This window comes from Danio rerio, chromosome 2 (assembly GCF_052040795.2).
Source record: "Danio rerio strain M-AB ecotype USA chromosome 2, GRCz13ab, whole genome shotgun sequence".
In the NCBI taxonomy this organism is placed as follows: domain Eukaryota; kingdom Metazoa; phylum Chordata; class Actinopteri; order Cypriniformes; family Danionidae; genus Danio; species Danio rerio.
This window is the reverse complement of record NC_141022.1, coordinates 54,015,001-54,037,685: the sequence shown is the minus strand read 5'-3', so window position 1 is coordinate 54,037,685 and position 22,685 is coordinate 54,015,001. Positions and strand designations below refer to the sequence as shown.

Genomic DNA, 22,685 nt, shown 5'->3' with positions numbered 1-22,685 from the left:
CAGTGCAATCTGTATTTCAAGTAGCCCTGTTTTAGCCTCCACACTGTAAAAAATAATAGCCTATATCTACACAATAGAATTGAGGTAACAGACTACAAGCAATATTATAAATTAAATTCAACAAATATGGATTGAGTAACAATTAATTAAATTGGCTTATTTCAAATTAGTCATTTAAAATAAGCAGCTCGAACAGTACTTTTAAAAAAATCTGAAAATTATAACCAAAGTTATTGATCGGTGTAACAGAAAATGATTGTGAATTTGAAAATGCTCATTTTAATTCAGTTGGATTTAATCAATATTTTCTCTTTTTTTAAATAGTTCAAAAATAATAGCTAGATTCTCAAAATAAAATTGATTAGATTTTATTAAAGACATTTTTAAGTCATTTCAAAGCGAAAAAATGACCTTAAAACAGGAAATTTATTTTATTAAATGAAGTGTACATATTAAATTTAATGAAATAAATAAGGCCAAAGAATGACTTTTTACAATGCATAAGGGTGATCAGATGTCCTTTTCCCCCCCCAGGAAATTAATTTGAAATGCTTGTATGCCTACTTTAGTAAAATAGAAAACATTTATGATAATTAAATATAAATCAAATAGTGGAAAATTAGATAATAATATTAATTAGCTAACTTATAATATTAATAATAATAATAATAGTGATGAAGATAATAATAATAATAATAATAACAATAATAATAATAATAACAATAATAATGATAATAGTAATAATAATAATATACTAATAATGATGATGATAATAGTATCAATAATATTAATAATAATAATGATAATAATAATAATAATAATAATAATATTAATAATAATGATAATAGTGATGATGATAATAATAATAATAATAATAATAATAATAATAATAATAATAATAATAATAATAGTAGTAGTGAAAAAAAAAACTACTTTTATGAGACGAAAATAAAGATAAAGCAAAATTGGGCCTTTGGGTATGCTATAGCAATGGGACTCAGGCATGAATATTTCAGAAAATGTGCTTAAATTGACATGAAAATAGAGCAATAAGTGGGCTGTTGAACATTGTATATCATGCAAAATATAGTTTGTTTTTCATTTTACTGTGAAATGCAAAAGACGTGTTCTTCTTGAGAAAAATCTTGTCACAGAGCCTCCAGAAATCTAGTAAAAAAAATAAAATAAAAAAAAACATACGGCGTGATATCCAGGTATTGCAGAGCGAGCACAGTGATATGGTTATGACTTACACACAACTATACGTTTAATTACACAACCTCAAGCATCTACGGTGACGGGTGGCTATAGTCTGTGCGTGAGTGATTCCTGCAGAAGACATTTGAGTTGGCTTTTCAGAAAGACTACTTGAAGAAAGGCATCTGAAGGTAAGCAAGAGAGAGGAAAAAAAACTAAAATCTTCAGTCGAATCTACACCACAGCTCCGATAGCAAAATACTGCCACTTCATACCCCTTTCTCAGTTATAAAAGCATTGGATCTAAACGCTGACAGTCATTTACATTAATAATACATATAAACATTCAGGGTTTTTCATATGGGTGACCTCTATTAGCAGATGAGGAGTTATATTAGCAGAAATGCATCAGTTCATTGCTGAGTAAAGCGCATTTAAAGGGGTAGTTCACACAACAATTTTATTTACTCAACCATTTACTTGTTCCAAATTTGTTTGAGTTACATTATTAAGTTGAACACAAAGGAATATGTTTTGAAGAATGCTGGAAACCTGTAATCATTGACTTCCATTGTTTTCCGACTGTAAGTCAATGGTTACAGGTTTTCAGCTTTCTCAGAAATACATTTTTTGTGTGTTCAACAGAAGAAACACACTGAAAAGTTTGGAGGGTGAGTAAATAGTGTGCAAATATTCATTTTAGGGTAAACTAAACCTTTAAAATAGGTTGCAAATGCTTAATATATTGATCACAGAGGATGCAACTGCTAAAAATAGCTTGTTATTTACAATATAAAGGCATAGTTCACCAAAAACGTCAAATATTGGCATCATTTACTTGCCATTTACTTACTTCAACCTATTCTTTCTTCTATTAAACACCAAAGAAGAAGTTTTGAAGAATGCTGAAAACCAGTAACCATTGACTTTCATAGTATATGTTTTTTTTTGTCTATAGAAGTCAATGGTTACAGAATTTTATCTTTTTTTTTAAAATACAGTTTTTTGTGAGTTTAATAAAAGAAACACACTGAACAGTTTGGAGGGTGAGTAAATAATGTGAATATTCTTTTTAGGGTGAATTATACCCTTAAAACCTGCTGTAAAAGCTTAATATATTGATCACGGAGGATGCAACTGCTGAAAATAGCTTGTTATTTACAGTATAAAGGCATAGTTCACCCAAAATGTATAATTCTGCCATGTTTTCTCAACGTTTACTTGCTTCAACCCATTCTTCTTTTAAACACAAAAGAATATATTTTGACGAATTCTAAAAACCTGTAACTATTGCTGTATTTTCCTATGGAAGTCAATGGTGACAGGTTTTCAGCTTTCTCAGAAATACATTTTATTGTGTGTTCAACAGGAAAAACACATTGAAAAGTTTTGAAGGTGAGTAAATAGTGTGTAAATAGTCATTTTAGGATGAACTATACCCTTAAAATCGGTCGCAAAAGCTTAATATACTGATCACAGAGAATGCAACTGCTGAAAATAGCTTGTTATTTACAGTATAAAGGCATAGTTCACTAAAAACGTCAAATTCTGCCATCGTTTACTCGCCCTTTATTTGTTTCAACCCCTTCTTTCTATTATTAAACAAAAAAGATGTTTTGAAGAATACTGAAAACCTGTAACCATTGACTTCCATTTGCTTTTTTGATTTTATGGAAGTCAATGGTTACAGGTTTTCAGTTTTTTTAAAATACACTTTTTTGTGTTTGGAAGGTGAGTAAATAGTGTGTAAATATTCATTTTAGGGTAAACTATACCTTTAAAATAGGTCTCAAAAGCTTAATATATTGATCACGGATGATGCAACTGCTAAAAATAACTTGTTATTTACAGTATAAAGGCATAGTTCACCAAAAACGTGCTTCAACCCATTCTTTCTTCTATTAAACACAAAAGAAGATATTTTGAAGAATGCTCAAAACCCATAGGCTAACCATTGACTCTAGATTTAGTGGTTACAACTATGAAAGTTGATGGTTGCAGCTTTTCATCTTTCCTCAAAATATCTTTCGTTATTGTTCAACAGAAAAAAAGAAACTCAGAGGTTTACAACCACTTAAAGAGTGAGAAAATTAAAATTTTCGGGTGAACTATTCCTTTAACACAGGCCACATATTATATAAATATACACATCTATTTATATATCTTTAGATATAAATTAAAGTTTCACACTTTAAGTCCAACTGCGAGGCAGCTTAAATGCGGAAAGACATTAAAAGCGTTTGTGTGTTTTCTTATAAATGAAGGAGCTTTTCATACGGATCCACCATTTGCATGCGTTTCTAAGTCAATGCAGCCAAGGTTTGGGAAGAAAGAGAGATCTGCTTCTGGGAAGAAAAGCAGCAGCTGTACCTCGTCTGTTCGCAGTGTCCTTCATCATTCATCTAGAAAATGCTTTGGAGTGGAAGAGGCTGAACGCAAAGTGATGTAAGCAATAGTCTTGTCCGCTAGATGGCGCTGTGAATCTTCTGAAGAGTTCATTGTTTACAGCGGAATCTGATGTTGGACAGAGAGACGCCGCTGGATATCACTCACTTCAGGGTTTTGCAGTTTCTGTTAAAAGCATATCGAAGAAAATTGTAGCATTAGACAAGAAAAATGTTGCAATCAATCAATCAATCAATCAATCAATCAATCAATCAATCAATCAATCAATCAATCAATCAATCAATCAATCAATCAATCAATCAATCAATAAATAAATAAATAAATAAATAAATAAATAAATAAATAAATAAATGTGCTATGTCCGAGGACAGCACATAGACTTAAAATACACCAATGCTTTCATTAAACGTACACATGGACATATGTTAATATAGCTGCATGTTAAATATGTTCATAAATACATGTTTTTGTGTGTTCAATAGAAGAAATAAACTGAAAAGTTTGGAGGGTGATTAAACAGTGTGTCAATATTCATTTTAGGGTGAACTGTACCTTTAAAATAGATTGTAAAAGGTTATTATATTGATCACGGAGGATGCAACTGCTAAAAATAGCTTGTTATTTACAGTATAAAGACATAGTTTACCAAAAACGTCAATTTCTGCCATCGTTTACTCGCCCTTTTTTGTTTCAACCTATTCTTTCTTCTATTAAACACAAAAGAAGATATTTTGAAGAATGCTCAAAACCTGTAACCATTGACTTCCATTTGCTTTTTTGATTTTATGGAAATCGATGGTTACAGGTTTTCAGTTTTCTTAAAAATACACTTTTTTTTGTGTGTAAAACACACTAAAAAGTTTGAAGGATGAGTAAATATTGTGTAAATATTCATTTTAGGGTGAACTATACCTTTAAAATAGGTCTCAAAAGCTTTATCTATCCCTGTCCAATAAATACATAAAACAATTATATAAATAAATAAATAAATAAATAAATAAATAAATAAATAAATAAATAAATGTGCTATGTTCGAGGACAGCACATAGACTCAAAATACACAAATGCTTACATTAAACGTACACATGGACATATGTTAATATAGCTGCATGTTAAATATGTCCATATATAATAACTTTAACTGTTAAAAGCTATTAGTTACTAGTTAATTAGTTAAAACTATTAGCAACTAATAAAATTATGGTAAAAACCTAAACCTTTCTGAATGTGACTGTAATGCAGCAAGTGCACCTTTTGTAAAGCTGCTTTGGAACAATTATAGTGAAAAGCGCTAATTAAAGGGATAGCTCACGCAAAATCAAAATTAAAATGTACTCACTATTAATTCACCCTCAAATGGTTCCAAAATTTTATGAGTTTCTTTTTTCTTTTTCTTTTTTTTTGTGCTTTTGTTGATCACAAATTAAGTTTTTTGTAGAATGTTAGAAATCTGTAACGGTCAGTGTTGGGTGAGTTACTTCAGAAAAGTATTCTATTATTAATTACAAGGGCCAGACAGAATCTGCGGACATTTTTTGCTATTTCTGTACAGAATTATTTTGGGAGTGTCTTAAATAAAACTTTAATATTTGAAATAAAAAATACCTTTTTAACTTTTATTTAAATTTACAATGTAAATCCAATTAGATCCACTTCATTTGGTAAACAAAGCAAGTCTCTCATATAACATATCGACTAAAAGACAGAAAATATTACTGTACACACTGCACTGTAAATAAATCACATGCATATTTCCATATTGGGCAATAATATTACTGAAATAATTAAAAAACTGAATAAATATAAATTTACACACATTTACTCAAGTAAATACACAGAATTAATGATGGGCTAAAAATCTGCAGAATTCTGCCTGTGCAGATTCCTTGTGGGCCTATTAAATACCTACTTACTAGCAGGACCATTTATGCTGAAGTTGATATTTAGCTGCACCATATTGGTGTTTCACAGAGATGGCAAAAGTACACAAATCCTTTACTAAAGTAAAAGTACAGACACTCATGTTTAAAACGACTCTGTTAAAAGTAAAAGTACTGGCTACACTTTTGTACTTAAGTAAAAGTAAAGAAGTACGGCATCAAAAATGTACAAAAGTAACAAAGTAAAAAGTACTCGTGTCAACCAGTCCAAAGACATGGGTATAGGTGAATATAGGTAACTAAATTGCCAGTAGTGTGAGCGTGTGTGTGAATGTGACTGTGTATAGGTGTTTCCCAGTACTAGGTTGCAGCTGGAAGAGTATCTGCTGTGTAAAACATATGCTGGAATAATTGGTGGTTCATTCCACTGTGGTTCCCTGATAAATCAGGGACTAAATTGAATGATAGTGAGTGAGAATAGGTAGCCTCACATCTTATTGATACATTAATATAAAATAACCAGTAGCCAAGCAGCATTATACCCTACAACATTATATTTTTAGTTCAGATTTGTAGTTCATGTGAATGTGAGTGTTTACCAGCGGTCTCAGGTTGTTAGATTGCTGGTGATCGTGACAGTATCCATATCTGTATTGTATTGTCTATTTTATTGTCATAAAAATATTATTTATTGCTTTGAAGCAAAGTTGAACTTTCACCATCATTACTCTAGTCTTCAGTGCCCATTTATTAAAGAAATCCATTTATTATGATAATTTGCTACTTAATAAACCTTTCTTATAAATATCATTAAAGTTAACAATGTTCTGCTGCTTATAATTGCTGTAGAAAGTATGTAATGCAATGTTTTTTTTTTTTTACCCAGATCAGGCATTATTTGAAATAGATCTTCCTTCACTGTCACTTTCAATCAGTTTAATGCATGCTTCCTGAGGTCTTGTTGACCTTAAATTCTTTACAGCGTATGTATTAAAGAGCATGACTGTTTACCGCTGAGTGTTCTCTTATCTTCATCTGCTGGTGATTCTGCCTCTTCAGACACTTCACCTGTTTGCAGACACCAGAGGGTCAAACATTCAGTGGAAGAGAGTAAAGAGAACAATTCCGGCACATGCAGTCACACTGTGGTTAGGGTCTCTATGACGCCCCTAGCAAGATGCCGCCCTAAATCCGCCACTGATTGAGATTTACAGGGATTTTAAGTTGTATTGAGTCAAGTAATTTAATTACTTTTGAGCACAGACTGTTTTTTCAGTCACAGTAATTAGAAAAGTTTGTTTTATGATGTAATTATAAATGAATAACTTTTTTGAAGTAAATTACCCAACAAAGATGACTACCAATTTCTGTTTTGATCCTGGAGCTATATAATTTTTAAATGAATATCAGAATATCTAAATAATTCTCTAGGGCTTTTTACACTGGGTAGTTATTGGAAGCCTGTTTTAGTAACTAGCCATAAGTCTGGTCCCCAGATAGTTTTATTTTTATTTATTTACCAAATCAGCAATCAAAGATGGGTTGTGTATTGTAGGTTTTGTGGTAATGGACACAGAACAATGATATAAAATTGAAGTCATAATTATTAGCCCTCCTCTGAATATTTTTCTTTTTTTAAATATTTCCCAAATGGCGTTTAACAGAGCAAGGAAATTTTCACTGTATGTCTGATAATATTTTTTTCTTTTGGAGAAAGTCTTATTTCTTTTATTTCGGCTAGAATAAAAGCAGATTTTAATTTTTTAAACACCATTTTAAGGTCAAAATTATTAGCCCCTTTAAGCTATTTTTCAATAATCTACAGAACAAACCATTATTATACAATGATTTGTCTAATTACCCTAACCTGCCTAATTAACCTAATTAACCTAGTTAAGTCTTTAATAGTTACTTTAAGTTGGGTAGAAGTGTCTTAAAAAATATCTAGTCAAATATTATTTACAGTCATCATGGCAAAGATAAAATAAATCAGTTATTAGAGTTATTAAAACTATTATGTTTAGAAATGTGTTGCAAAAAATCTCTCCGTTGAACAGAAATTGGGGGAAAAAAATAAACAGAGGGGCTAATAACTCTGACTTCAAATACAGTAGTATGAATCAAAGAGCAATAAGGAGAACTAAAGGAGACTATAATGACTATAATTTGTGAATGCTACAAACCAAGGTAAAAATCTGTATAATATGCCACACTAAAACTTGCATTCTGTGTTTGTACACTCTGTGTTTTGAAACTTAAAAATATTGTTGCTCACAAAATTAATTTGCTCATTATAAATGTACATTTATGTCACAGGTAATTCCCACAGTTAGACTCTACTCAGAAGAAGGCAACCCAGGCTCATTCTGAAAATGTACTCCTATATACATTTCTGGAGAGTGCCAAATACGTCCCAGGAGCTACATTTTTTTTTTTTTGCATTTTTTGTTTTCGCGATTCCACCAGAGGCCTCTGTGTACGATTTTTGAGATCTCAAATTTCTCTTGCGAGTGCTCTTCACGTCTGCTGTTCTCACGTAAATCCACCAGAGACCGCTGTAGAATGACTGACTTACTGACCAATCGACTGAACCACCCTCCTCCTTAAACCCAACTAATAGTGTTTTCAAAAGCACCGATTAACAGGCATGGACCCACTTTCCTAAACCCAACTGACAGTTTTCACAAGCAATCCAAAAAATAAAAATAAAAAATGAAACTGCCTGGCCTGATTTTTACCACGTTTTCAGATTTTACCACATTTTCACCCTGTTATTTACTTGTTTATTTTGTTTTTTGACTTCTGTTTTTATCTTACATGCTTTCTGGAACAGTTCTTTACCAGACTCAAATACTGTTGTCGTAGACAACTCCTCTCTGCATCTCAAGTTGGCTGACATAAATGGCAAGCTACTGGGCAAACTGATAACAGCAGGAAAGCCGTCCATTTAGATGTAATCGGCCAGCTGGTAAGCGTGAAAAGGAACGGCATCTTACCGCCCAGTAACATTTGTTTTAAAGATGAAACACAGCCATACGTACATTTGGCTACATAATTCACGATCTCCAGAAATGTATATAGGGCTACGTTTTCAGAATGAGCCTATGCTGGAAGAAGGAGCTATTTTAGTTCTCCCAAAAGGAGTTCCTATAACTAAAATCATTCCCTTTACCTTTAATATGAACAAATTAAAAATAGTTCTAGGAACTATGAAAAGCTTCTTCAGTGTGAAAGCTCTTATTATAATTATACCATCTCAGATACTGGACTATGGCTGTGGTTGACATGGTCTTAAAGGGATAGGTCACCCAGAGATTAAAATTCTGTCATCATTTACCCACCCTTCACTTGTTTCAAACCTTTATGACTTTCTTTCCTCTGTTGAACACAAAAGAAGATATTTTGAAGAAAGCTGGAAACCGTTCACCATTGACCTCTATTGTATACGTTTTTCCTACTATAGAAAAACTTCTTCTTTTGTGTTAATTAGAGGGATTGAATAGTGAGTAACTTTAATTTTTGGGTGAACTCTCCATTTTAATTGTTTGTTATATTTTGAATTATCCAATCATGGCAATCATGAATAAATAATGAACAATTTGAACTGTAAAAGTCAGATTTTAACAGAATACCGTTCTGTAATTTCTTTGATTTGCCATGGGGACTTTCTTCTGGGGGTCCATTTACCACTCCAGGCTCCGGGTCATCTTTCTTTGGTTCTGAGAGCTCCAGCTCTTTTTTTTGCGCCTGGTTTTCTACCTCCTGCTGCTCCTCCAGCTCTCGTTTGGCCTTCTCCTCCGTCTCTGACATGAGACACAGCGGGAAGTGCATTATTCATTATTTACTTGCTCAAAATGCATGAGAGTGAAAAATGTTACAACAGTTTGGATGTACTGAAAGAATACAAAACTATTTAACAGATTAAACCATGAAACAGTTCCCAAGTTTTTAATTTGTAATATGATGTATCCCCAAAAACATTTGATGATTTGATTACAATATTGAAGGAGTTTAATGTACACTTTGCTGGTTTTCTGACCCATGCTTTATTCAAACATTAAATAAAAATCGAAATGTCAACCTGCTTATCGTAAAAGATGTATTTATTTAATTAATTTGCTGGTGGTTTATACTGTGCATGTATTTCAGCCATTTATGCTCTTTAAAGACTTCATTTATTAATAAAATACATAGTTTAAAATCAGGCATTTTGTAAAATGTTCTCAGTGTTCTCAATTTAAATATTTAAATAAAATAAATTGAATGTATATATGTATATATATTCCCATTATGACAAAACTGAATTTTCAGTCACATGATCTTTCAAAAAATCAATGTAATATGTGACTTTGGACCATAAAATATTATAAAATTTGCATCTATAGAGTACATTATCTAGCTGGAAAAAATAAGCCTCCATTGATGTCTGGCTTGTAAGAATATGACAATATTTGGGATCTAAGGGTTTAAAAAATCCAAATATAAAAAAAAAATCAACTTTGAATTTGTCCAAATTCTTAGCAATGCATATGAGAAATACTTAATAATTAAGTATTTATAATTTACAGTAGGACAGGACGGCAAAATAAAACACATTTATTGACAGTAAAATTGTATTGCCAATGAGCAAGTCGGGAGGTGTCATTTTACTTGCCTTGCCATGACACAGTGATGCTATTGAAAACAACAGGAGGAGGTATACTCCATAGAAATGTTCTGTCTAAATTTTTTTAAGTAGACTTTGCTTTTCTGGTGAGCACACATTGTAACAGTTTCCATATTCTGTGTTTTTCGTTTATTTACGCTTGTGAATTGCATTATGGGATGTGGATAACATTTTAATAGTTTGAGACAATATATTGTTTAAGAAATAATATATAGAGAAATAAGTTTGTAAAAAAACAGAAAATGAACTGGCAGTTAATTACAAGGTTTTTGTAGCATAATATACAACACCAAATCAGACAATATATCACTTTAAACTATTAAAAATGTCCATAAAAGTCACTTTTGTTTAACTTTTCAAGATTAAAAGATCCCATGACGTAATTAAAAAGCATTAAGAAATGGGGGGAAAAAACTTAGTTTCGAAATACGGAAAACTGCTAATTTACGGACATTTTTTTTACAGTCGGTGTCATTCAAGCATGAACAAGTTTAAGTTTATATGTGCAAATATCCAAATAGCAGAATATAAAGCTATTTTGAACACCTGTGCACACATACCAGTCAACAGGGGTTTCATAGCGTAGTGCTTTCCATGTCTGGTGTAAAAGCCCCCTTTTCCCACACAATGACTACAGCAGGAGGGAGAGTGAAACCAGCCCACTGAACATGCTTTTTTGGCTGTATTTTCAACTATTTTTTTTTCTTTCAAACAATTGGTGCATTCCTTTTACTCCTTGTTTTACTGTTCAAATGTACTACCCTTTTGTTATGTTCATGGCTGTTTTTGCTTCATGACTTCAATTATAATGACATTTTTTGAATGCAAAGCCTTGACACCATATAATCATGCATTCTTGATTGTTGGTGGTTTTCCACGAGCATAACGGAAGGGTAGTGTTTTGTTGATTTTTTTTTCAAAGCATATTGCTTAAAAATGTGTCAAAATAAGATTTATCACCCAAAAATCCTTATATTTGCTAAAACAGAGAAAGTAGTGGCCAAAAATCACCCCAGAGTGGAAGAAAACAACTCCAATGGCACACAAGAGTTAAACGTGTATTCTGGCAATGATGAAGGATCTGCTCTTACCTTTAGCTGCCTGCATCTTCCAGCGCTCTCGATTCAGAGAAACCTCCTCATTCCAAAGGGCCTTGAAGTTCTTTAGGTCCACAGTGAGAAGTGAGCCGTTGTGAGATGAGCTGCTGTCAGAAGCAGAGCTGTTCACACTGCTGCGCTTCACATCTCCGCCAGTAATACTGATGATGATGTTGATGGGGATGACAGGGCACAATGTTAACTCATCTTATTGACCTTGGTCTTTCACATAAGAGTAATTGCAGCCATTGGAACCTAATTGTCGCGAGACTTACGACCTCATTCACTTCCATTGATTTTTAACCGTAAAAACCAGTTTGTTATGCTGCTTGATGCAAATTGACATTTCCGTATACATTTAACATGTATGAACATATAGTTGAAGTCAGAATTATTCTGTATATTTTTTCCCCAATTTCAACATAGTTTTAATAACTCATATAAAAACTGTTTTGTTTTTTTTTTATCTTTGCCATGATGACAGCACATAATTTTTGACTAGATATTTCTCAAGATACCAGTATTCAGCTTAAAGTGACATTTAAAAGCTTAATAATTAGGCACATTGGGGTAATTAGGCAAAGCATTGTATAACAGTGGTTTGTTCTGTATATTTAATTAAACAAAAATATTGCTTAAGAGGGCTAATATTATTGACCTTAAATTGCTTCTAAAAAAAATTTAAAACTGCTTTTGTATTAGATGAATTAAAACAATTAAGACTTTCTCAAGAAGAAAAAATATTATAGGAAATACTGTGAAAAATATTTGCTCTGTTAAACATCATTTGGAAAATATTTGAAAAAAAAAAAAATTCACAGGAGGGCTAATCATTTTGACTTCAACTGTATGTGACAATAGTAAAAAAAAAATGTATATTGAGGTTTATACATTGAAGCTGTAAAAATAAGCTTTCTGTTGATGTAAAGTTTGCAAGGTATGCAACTACTTTAAAAATCTGGATTCTAAAGGGTTAAAAAAATCTAAATACTAATAAAACTTTGTTTAAATTATGTGCTTAGCAGTGCACATTACTTAGCAATACACATTACTTATTACAAAAATCTACTAAATATCTTCATGGAACATGATTTTTATTTAATAGAATAATATATAATTTTTTTTGGCACAAAAGAAAAACTTTTTTTCCCCCCAATTCAATGTCATTTTGAAAGGTTTGGTCCCTTAACAAGTTTGAGGCACATATATAGGTATATATATATATATATATATACATATATATATATATGTATATATATATGTATATATATGTATATATATATATATATATATATATATATATATATATATATATATATATATATATATATATATATATATATATATATATATGTATGTATATATATATATATATATATATATATATATATATATATATATATATATATATATATATATATATATATATATATATATATATATATATATATTAGCTATTAAATTTCATTTTATGATATTATTTACACATTCATGTACAATATATTGATATTATATCCATATTTGTAGTTCCAATGGTCGAAAAAATATATTTAAAAGGGCATTTTTGCCATATATGTTGCTATATAATATATATTATATATTATTTATATATAAAATATGTTGCTTATATGATATTTTTTATATGTGTGAAATCCAAACATGAATTTGACATGAACTTATTTCTTTATGGCACTTGTGTTTAGAGAAAGCAGTTTGACCATTCACTGATGTTTTCCCATAGACAAATTCCTAAAATAACTGCAAAAAGAGCTCACTTCTTAATTGCAGAATAAGGAGAATACAGTAATACTAGCCTGTTGACTGCTTGATTCCGATTAGATGATGAACAATGTAAGGTGTGCAGTTGTTTTGAGATAACCACAAAGCTAAATTAGTTTTGACCACATTACAGTTCCATATCACTATGCAGAGTTATAATGATTTCAGATATTTCACAGCTACAACAGTCAAAAATTACATCAAAACACAACAGAAGGCTTTGGATGAGATGCGTAAAAGACTAGTCCTACACACAAGAGCAGTTTAAGGACAAAAACTAAAAATGCCTCAAATACAACATCTTAACTGTCTCTTTAGGTGATGGCACCATAGCAGAATAATAGTCCATTGAATCATTAGAAAATACCACACAGTGTAACAGCCACACCACAAATGATTTTTCTAATAATTCGAGGTCAGCTATTAAATGCATGTATCATGACATCACAAACCCACCAGAAGACATTGAGTCTTTAGACATCAAATGAGCTTCTGTGACATCCCCATATGTGCTGAATGTCATTTAACTGTCCATCTTTCCTCACGGTTCTGTTGTTTTCCTGCTCTGTTGATCATTAACATGCTGCCGCTGTTCCTGCATTGTGTCCTTTCTGAGAACCTGCTTTATTCGTCCATATATTCTAAAAGGATGGGATATAATTCAGTCTTTTATATGCAGAAAGCGTAATCTATTGCAAAAGAAAGGTGCACTAATGCCAATAAATGCTTGTGTATGATATTTGTATGCAAAGAAGGCCTGTAATCTGTGATCAAAAATGAGCTGTAATACTGTTCCTGTTGTACAGTACACAGTGTACTTGTCCTTTTTACAGTGTCCTTGTGTGTAGGACTAGTTTCTTAGACATCCAAAGCCTTCAGTTTAGATTCACATTTACATTTAACCATTTGGCACAGGGCTTCTCAAAGTCTTGGTATTCAATCCGGACCCGACTCCATTTCGTATTGCAAGACCATTAGTAAAGGATTTAAATGCATAAACCTTGTAAATGAACTGTTTAGTTGTTTGTATTTTTGTATATAAAAAAAAAGAATACATGCGGAAATAAAATCGACGGCAAAATATTAAAAGTTTTGCTGTGTGACTCTGTTGTCATGACATCCAGTGATCATAGGTGGCTTCACGTGATCGAACAGCTAATCGTGCGTGCACTCACATGTTTTAATACCGCAGCAAAGTGATCTATTCAATGGATGATGCTGGTCTCACAGAAAAGAAAACTTGATGAAGAGAATACACAGTTGAATGGACAGATAAGTATGCGTTTATTTTGGATTAAGCCAGCACAAAGCCATTCTGCTTGATTTGTAATCAGACAATTGGAGTAGTAAAGAGTGAAAATCTAAAACACCACTATGAAACGAAACATGGACATTTTTAATGGTAGTATCCACAAAATACAGATATATGGACCGCAAAACTACATCACCAAGTTTTCATTACACACCTTTTGTGTTTTTCGGAGATAGACCGGAGAAAAACAATGTTATTTGCAAGTTTGTCCTCCGGAATTAATAACAAAAGAAAAAAATAGAGTGAGAAAGTTTAGCTCACGTGGTTACCACAGTGGGGTCTGAACATCGCACTGTGAGTGAATGAAAAAAGAAATGGTCTAATGTAAAGGTGCAGGTTAAGAGGAGAACAGCGGCGCACCGTCAAAGTGTGGACCGAAGAGGCAGGGGAACAGGGCGTGCTGAACTAACACCCTTTAAGGAGAGAGTTGCCTCAATTGCGGGCCACACTTTACTGTCTGGAGTAGTATCCGTGTCTGTGGGAGACACAGATGTATTTGAGGAACACTTTATAGGGCATCATTGTATCTGCACTCTTGGTCAGTTTGTGGGTTGTTAAGGGGGGTTAACAGCTATGCCTTTAATGGATAACCGCAGTCTCCTGATATGCAGTTAAATAATTTAAAAATAAAAGAAAAACTTAGCTGGAATATCTGTAAATACATCATTTACCAAGAAGCCACCCATCGCGCACCCTGCCACCCTGGAGCCTTAGGATTCGACCATTGTCCTCTAATAAAGCCAACACTGTCATTGCCGTAGACTAAAGGTTGTATACATTTGCAAATACTTTTATATGTTCTAAATCACATCATTGGTAGAAAAAAAAAAAAAATATATATATATATATATATATATATATATATATATATATATATATATATATATATATATATATATATATAGCCGATACGCACTTAGGGTGCAATGCTTACAATATTTCTCAGTGTATTAGTTTAAATAGTAAGATACACAACAACAGGCCAGATCACCAGGTCCGCTACGAGAGGGCAAAAGGAAGCAGACACACCAACACAAGAACCAGACAGACCAGAAGTATGACTTATATATATATTGTGTAAATTAACCAATTTTATCAATTCATCAATGTTTTCACATGTGTTGGTGCAGTACTTCCCTCCAATTACATTATGAAAACCGATGATTGCTACAAATTGCACAAATAGCAATGTATGGATGATCAACTACATGGTATGGAAACCTTATATACCAGCTAGACATGCGGATGATCCCGTCCCATACAGCTGGCATTGCACGGCTCAAAGATACTTTGTAGTGTGCAATTTAACATTATTGCCTCTAGGAGTCGCCAATGGAAAAAAAACAAACACACACAAGTAATACTTGTACGCCAGACATGAAGTCTAAGTGCTAGAGTATGGAGGGAGGATTTTTAGAGAGAGATAAGAGTGTTTCTACAGGTGGTTTGTTAAGCCCACTCACCTATGTGAAGCACATTTCATAAATGCACTTTTTATATGGATATGGAGTGACTGTAAGAAAGTGTCTGGTGGAAATGTGCAAAACTGGTGCAAGTGTTGGTTAAAGTGACAGAGATGAAAGTTGAGTGTGTTATCTACAGGTGGTTTGTCAAGCCCACTCACCTGTGTGAGGCACATTCAAAATTCCATAATGTTTTGAGGTTGCCATGTGATGATTTTTGAATGTTGCAGACTTGAAAAAAACTGAAATAAATCAGCGTATTGATAAGGACCTGTAATGTGCATCAAGACCTGCCCTGAACTATTTTAGTGGTGTGGTTCTCAAAAAATACCTGCACACCTTGGCATGTTCATCAGCCAATCAAAATAAAGCATTCGATAGCCAAGTGTGAAACCAGCATATTTAGAACAGTCCCAGAACGTTGAGTAACCATAGCTGTGTCTCATTTCAGAGGCAGCATCCTCCAAAGGATGCAGACTTCAAAGGTGAGTCATTCGAAGTCCACAAAATGTGAACAGAGCAATTTGAAATGAGACGATCTAGCCTACAGAGGATAGATCTCATCACCGGGCAACCTAACAGCTATTATTAATAAGCACTGATTAAATTTGTAATGACTTTATTTCAAAGTGATTTTAAAACTTATTTTAAGCGACCTGAAGGCAAAACAAGGTATACAGAGGCTGGAAATATATATCCTTTGATCCATACATGTACACATAAAAATGTAAACTGTCATACTCTTTTTGTTTGTTAACATGTGTTTACATCTCCAGGTAAAATAATCTTAATTCATACATTTAAACCGGAGTATCTTTTTAAAAGCGTCCTGCCGTTATCAGCGCGCAATGAATCTTGGGACGTTCGAGGTCGCGAAGAATCCACCGGTTGTGGCCTTTATTACCTGGGAAACGAAGGACGCATTTGGAGGCTGCGTTTAAAGGAGCCTTCAAATTTTTTTGAAATGAGACAGCCTTCGTCACGCCACAATGGCGCAGTGCACTTCGAATGCATCCTTAAGAGGATGCAGCCTCTGAAATGAGACACAGCTTATGTTTAAAAGTTGTGTTAGCATTCTTAAAAAGCGTTCTTAAAACATTACCATATGTGAATGGAATGTTCCAACAATGTTTTAAATAACATTTTGAGAACATTAATACAACATGCCAAACTAAAGCATTATAAACATGTTTTGAATATTATTTTATTAATATTATTATAACAAACAAAAACTATGTAATAGATTTCGAAGATTCTAAAAACATTTTAAAATAATGTTCTATTACTTCATGGGATCAGGAGAATGTTTTTACAACCTATAACTGTTAGCTAGAACCAAAGATCAGAATCACTGGCTCATTCAGTTGTTTTCCTCTAAACAATTAAAGTTCAGTTATACTGGATTAATAGGAATGACCACAATAGCATCAGTGAATTGGGTTTCTGTAAAAAAGACAAGCTTTGCCGCAAGTCACGTTTATAGGGGCCTGTGCAGTAATTTAACTGTTTATCATAATGCATATTCCTGCCCTGCACAAACTAAAGATGTAAATTAGAATTTCCAAACCTGCGAAATCCAGCCAGTCCTGAACTTGTGGCCTCTTCAATGAGTGGCGTGACGATCTTCTCTGTCATATCCGTCAGAACCGTAAAAGTTGGAACAACAATGAAGTCAATGAAGCCTAGAGGAATTGACAAAGAAAATGTTCATTGTTTAAGAACCCAAATATTAGAAAGTTAATAAAAAATACTGTTAAACACATAACTATTAGCCATCCTGTGACATTGTAATTATTTTTTACAAATATTTCCCAAGTGTTTTTAGCGTTTTTCAACTGATTTCCTTTTTTTTTTTTTTGAAAACAAAAATATTTTTAATTACAAATTTCTAATAATTAATTTCTGTCTTTGCCATGATTTCATTCATTCATTCATTCATTTTCTTGTCAGCTTAGTCCCTTTATTAATCCGGGGTCGCCACAGCGGAATGAACCGCCAACTTATCCAGCAAGTTTTTATGCAGCGGATGCCCTTCCAGCCGCAACACATCTCTGGGAAACATCCAAACACACATTCACACACACACACTCACACACTACGGACAATTTAGCCTACCCAATTCACCTGTACCGCATGTCTTTGGACTGTGGGGGAAACCGGAGCACCCGGAGGAAACCCACTCGAAGGCAGGGAGAACATGCAAACTCCACATAGAAACGCCAACTAAGCCCAGATTCGAACCAGCGACCCAGCTGTGAGGCCGCAGCACTACCTACTCCACCACTGCCTCGCCCCCATGATTTCAATACATAATATTTCACTAGTTATTTTGCAAGATACTAGCTTAAAGTGCTAAACTAGGTTAATGCTAAGTTAATTATCAATTTATTTGACAAAAAAGTTTTAATTGGGCTAATAATATTGATCTCGACAGTTTTGTAAATATTCTTTATATTATTCTCACCAAACTAAACAAAACAAGACTTTCTCCAGAAGACACATTTATTGGTTAATGCTGTGAAAATACTTGCTCAGCTAAACAAAACTTGGGAAATATTTGCAAATTAATTCAAATTTCACAGCTAATTTTGTGTTCAACTGGATTTGTTTAAGCCAGGGGTGTCCAAACTCGGTCCTGGAGAGCCGGTTTTCTGCTGAGTTTAGCTCCAACTTGCCTAACACACCTGCCAGGAAGTTTCTAGTATATCTAGCAAGAGCTTGATTAGATGATTCAGGTGTGTTTGATTAGGGTTGGAGCTAAACTCTCTTGGACACTGGCCCTCTAGGAGCAAGTGTGGACAGCCCTGGTTTAAGCTATTGCAAGTGTAAGTCTTTCTAAATCTGTACACTCTTGGAAATAAAGGTACAAAACGTGTCACTGGAGAGGTATCCTTTTAAAAAGTACACTTTTGTACCAACAGGTCAACATTTGTACCTTAAATGTACATATTAATACCACAAAAGTACAAACGTGTACCTGATAGTACACTTAAGACAGTTGCAGTGTCCAAATTCGCATACTATCCATCCTAAATAGTATTCAAAAATAGAATTAGTATGTCCCAAACCATAGTATGTTGAAAAGAGTATGCCTAATGTTCCTAGATTTCTGGTAAAATTTTAAAGTATAGAAGCATCCATACTCTAAACGCTAATATTGCACACAGTAGATTGCACGTTGGACGTGAACTTGATCGGAACTACAAATTCGGGTTAAAAATATAAACAACCTACAAACATGGTGGACACGTGAGACCAACTTCAAGTAAAGGCTTCTGTAAAGTTGTTTGAAGGACTGTTAATCAATATCTAGCCAACTGAAACATGTTTAAGCCACATACTCCATGATATATTTCATCTGCAACAACGTGAACCTACTGTATATCAAGGTATGTTTGGACATTAACTTCTAAATCCAGAATTACTCAAAGACCTGAGGAGATTTCTCTGCATAAAAGACTCGAAAATGGCAGACTAACACTGCTGATTCTCTAATAATGTAGGTAATTAAATATGATGAAATGTGGATGATGTGTCAACATGATTTACATGGGACATAACAAAGCAACATGACGATCTGTTATTGAGAAAATAGTATGTCTCAAAGCTTGCATACTCTTCTGTTACACACTCAAAAGTATATACTTTTCTCTTACAAAAAAGTACATCATTTTAGGGGCATAGTACAAGTATGTAAATTGGAATGCAGCAAGTGTTTCCCCACCCTGTTCCTGAAGGCACACCAACAGTACACATTTCAACCTCTTCCTAATTAAACACACCAGAATCAACTCATCATTAGAACATTAGAAGAAATTCCAAAACCTCAAATGAATGGGTCAGATGTGAGGGAGACATCACAAATATGTACTGTTGGTGTGCCTCCAGGAACATGGTTGGGAAACACTGCCTTAAGATACAAAGTTGTAACCCAAAGGTACAAAAAAGGCACCAATATGCACATGTAAGATACAAAACTGTACCTTTGATTAGATACAACCTCAAGGCCCGTGCACATCGGGATGCTTTTTCCTCGTTTTCCGTCAACGTTTAACACCTCTTGACTAAATAAAGGGAGCCTATGTGATCGAGCACACCAATGCGCAAAACGCCAGGCGTAAAAGTGCCATTTTTTAAGAAACGCCTCATGCTCGTTTTTTTTGTTTTAACATATCGAGTCAAAACCTTTTCCACCAATCAGATCGGCACTTTTGTTCACATGCACGGAGCTGCTGAAGTTAAAGTAAACAGCACTTGGAGGCGCTCAAGCGCTCAATGCGAGCGCACATTGAGGAAGATGCAAAGAGGCGATATAAACGTGGAGCTGCTTATAGCACTGGTGAACAATAATCATTTCTAGAGCTGGAGCGGCTACTTGAGCCATGCATGCTTATTCAAACCGCCAGTAACTTTAACGACAAGCGTGTCAACTTTCTCTCTTCTTCGTCTGCGTTACAAGCGGGTGTCAGAAGTTTAAAGTTGTGTCGCGCCATCTGAAGTCAAGGAGTGATTTTGCATACTCTTCTACTCGACGCCAGTGAAAATGGCTTCGGTTTCAATCTGGAAAAACGCCTCAAAAAAACCCCGAGGATAAGCGTCCCGGTGTGTACGAGCCTTCAGTGACAGGTTTGTACCCCTATTTCTAAGAGTGTATTACAAACATAATTCCTAATTTTGCAATTGCAATTTACGTAAATTTTAGCAAGATTCTGTGTATTTAGCACATGTTTGTGTCACTCACCAATCTGGGACTGGGCAACCATAGTGGATTTACGGTCACACAGAGGTGAGAAAGGTAAACCCAGCTCTGCCTCTTTATCGCCCTGCAAACACAAACACATGATTCAACTGCACTGCTGGAAGAAAATATTACACAGCACTGTGTCCAGGGGGAAATTACGATGATTCTAAACATATGGCACAAAGTTTGTTGGTTTGTTTACACTTTATTGTCCCCAATGGGAAAAGTTGTGTTGAACCCTTGGCCTGCATTTGAATATACTGAACAAAAACACAACACAAGCATTCAATCATCGACACAAATATTACATATTTAAATATTTGTAATTGTAAATATACGTAGATATGAAATCTTGTTTTCACAATAATTTACATTTTTAAATTTAACTTTCCTCCTCTGAATTATCACTTTACATCTACTGCCTGTTTTCTGACTTCTGGGTCTGATTTATAAGATTTGCATAAAAAAAAATATTAAAAACCTAAAAGTGAACGTACACCAGAAAAAAAGTCAATTCATTTATTAGTGATAATGGCTCATATGATGATTTAAAGTGGTTTATTAAGTCAACATTTAAGTTATCGTAATTATGCTTACTTAAGCTTTACTTACAACTGCGCACATTCATCTGTCAAGTTTGTTTTTTATAGATCAAAACTTGTGGGAAGTGGCATACACACATTTCCACCCGTTTTGTGTGTACACCATGTTTATAAATGAGACCCTCTGAGTTTACATCTCACAACTTACATTTTATTTCGCTAAAGTTTGTTTACGTCACACATTTTTTTTTTTTTACCTGGGAATGAAAGTTGAGACAAAATTCAAGATACAAATCTGCTATTAATCATGCAATAACAATTATATAACTTCCAAAATTAGACAAAATGAATAGACTAATATACAGTGCTGGGTAAAAAAAGTAATCTATTACAATCTTAAGCCTATTTTAATCTTAAAAAAAAAAAAAAGCAAAACTAACATACCACAAATTTACTAAGTAGTATTAGATATGAACTAGGTAGTAACACTTTTATATAGTTGTAGTTACAAAAATGACCAAAAGGGTACCTATTATGCTAATTTTTACAATATATAAAATGTCTCTGATGTTCCTAGTAGTATGTGAAGTTTCAACTCAAAATACCCACCAAATATTTTTTTCCTAATAAAAACTACACCTTTTATGGGGTGTTCATATTCTCGTGGTTTGCGAGAATAAATAGACCTGTGATAATTTTGAGTTTACTTGCTCCATTCGCTCATGAAATTCGCTTCATTTGTGCGTGAAATTCACTCCACAACAGATGTGGATTCGCGTCAAGGGCAGGGCTTCTGTCCGCCCAGTAACTTTAGTTTCATTGCTAAATGGTTTACATGGATTTTATTGAGAGAGTAGCTGTGCTTTATGTGCTTTAGGAAGGCTGAAAAACAGTGGATTCGGCACCGTGTCTGAGTCCACTGGATCTTTTCTGAGGTGCATCCTGGTCTGTGAGTTAATCAACTCTTCCAGAAACTATACCTGGATGATGGAAGCTTTCAGCAGTGCTTCCGACTGGGCTCAGCTCAGTTCGATTAGCTGTTGTCCGCTGACGGCAGCAGGATTTCCCTTCGGCACACCAACAACAGGCGCTACATCATGATCACGCCAATACTAGAGCAAGCTCCTGAATGGTTAACAAAGCGTTAATGTTCACTAAATTTCAGATTTTCCAACTCGAGCGATTTACATGATAAACATGCAATGCTCAATTTGCGCCACTTCATTCGTGCCACCTCATTAGTGCAAACAGCGCCGCAAGATGTCTGATCATGTCTTTTCATTGACTTAACATGTTGATCATTCGTGCTTGATGCTTCATTCGAGTCTGGTGTGAATGCACCATTAGGCTTTGATGACTGTTGCTTTAAATGCAAATGAGATTTTTAAAAGGGTGTAGAGCAACAAACACCTGTGCATCAGCATAGCGGCAGATTCAAAACAGGACTAACGTTATCTCTGTGAAAAAATGAAAATGAAAAACGAAGTGGCAGAAGAAGGACGTCTATGGAAACTGCTGTTTTCATTTGTGCATTGCTGACATTAGCCCTTTTCACACATACAGACCTTTCTGGAGAATTGTATGTGTGAACAGGCCCTTTTT

General features: G+C 33.8%; 1 protein-coding gene across 16 annotated transcripts in view; it reads right to left on the bottom strand.

The window, feature by feature from the left end:
* Nucleotides 1–955: 955 nt before the first annotated feature.
* pde1cb (phosphodiesterase 1C, calmodulin-dependent b) overlaps nt 956–22,685 on the bottom strand; it is a 169,338-nt gene continuing 147,608 nt past the window's right edge. For 4 of the 16 annotated variants that reach the window (XM_087241452.1, XM_087241453.1, XM_087241458.1 and 1 more), the window contains 6 exons: nt 20,542–20,623; nt 17,368–17,482; nt 11,241–11,407; nt 9,116–9,286; nt 6,495–6,551; nt 1,639–3,768 (listed from right to left, as the gene is read on the bottom strand). In XM_087241452.1, the coding sequence (XP_087097578.1) occupies nt 3,752–3,768; nt 6,495–6,551; nt 9,116–9,286; nt 11,241–11,407; nt 17,368–17,482; nt 20,542–20,623 (609 nt within the window). In that variant the 3' untranslated portion in view covers nt 1,639–3,751. Of the gene's footprint in view, nt 3,769–6,494; nt 6,552–7,001; nt 9,287–11,240; nt 11,408–17,367; nt 17,483–20,541; nt 20,624–22,685 lie in introns of those variants that run through there. The other 12 variants (XM_087241451.1, XM_087241457.1, XM_087241460.1 and 9 more) reach the window with 8 other exon arrangements.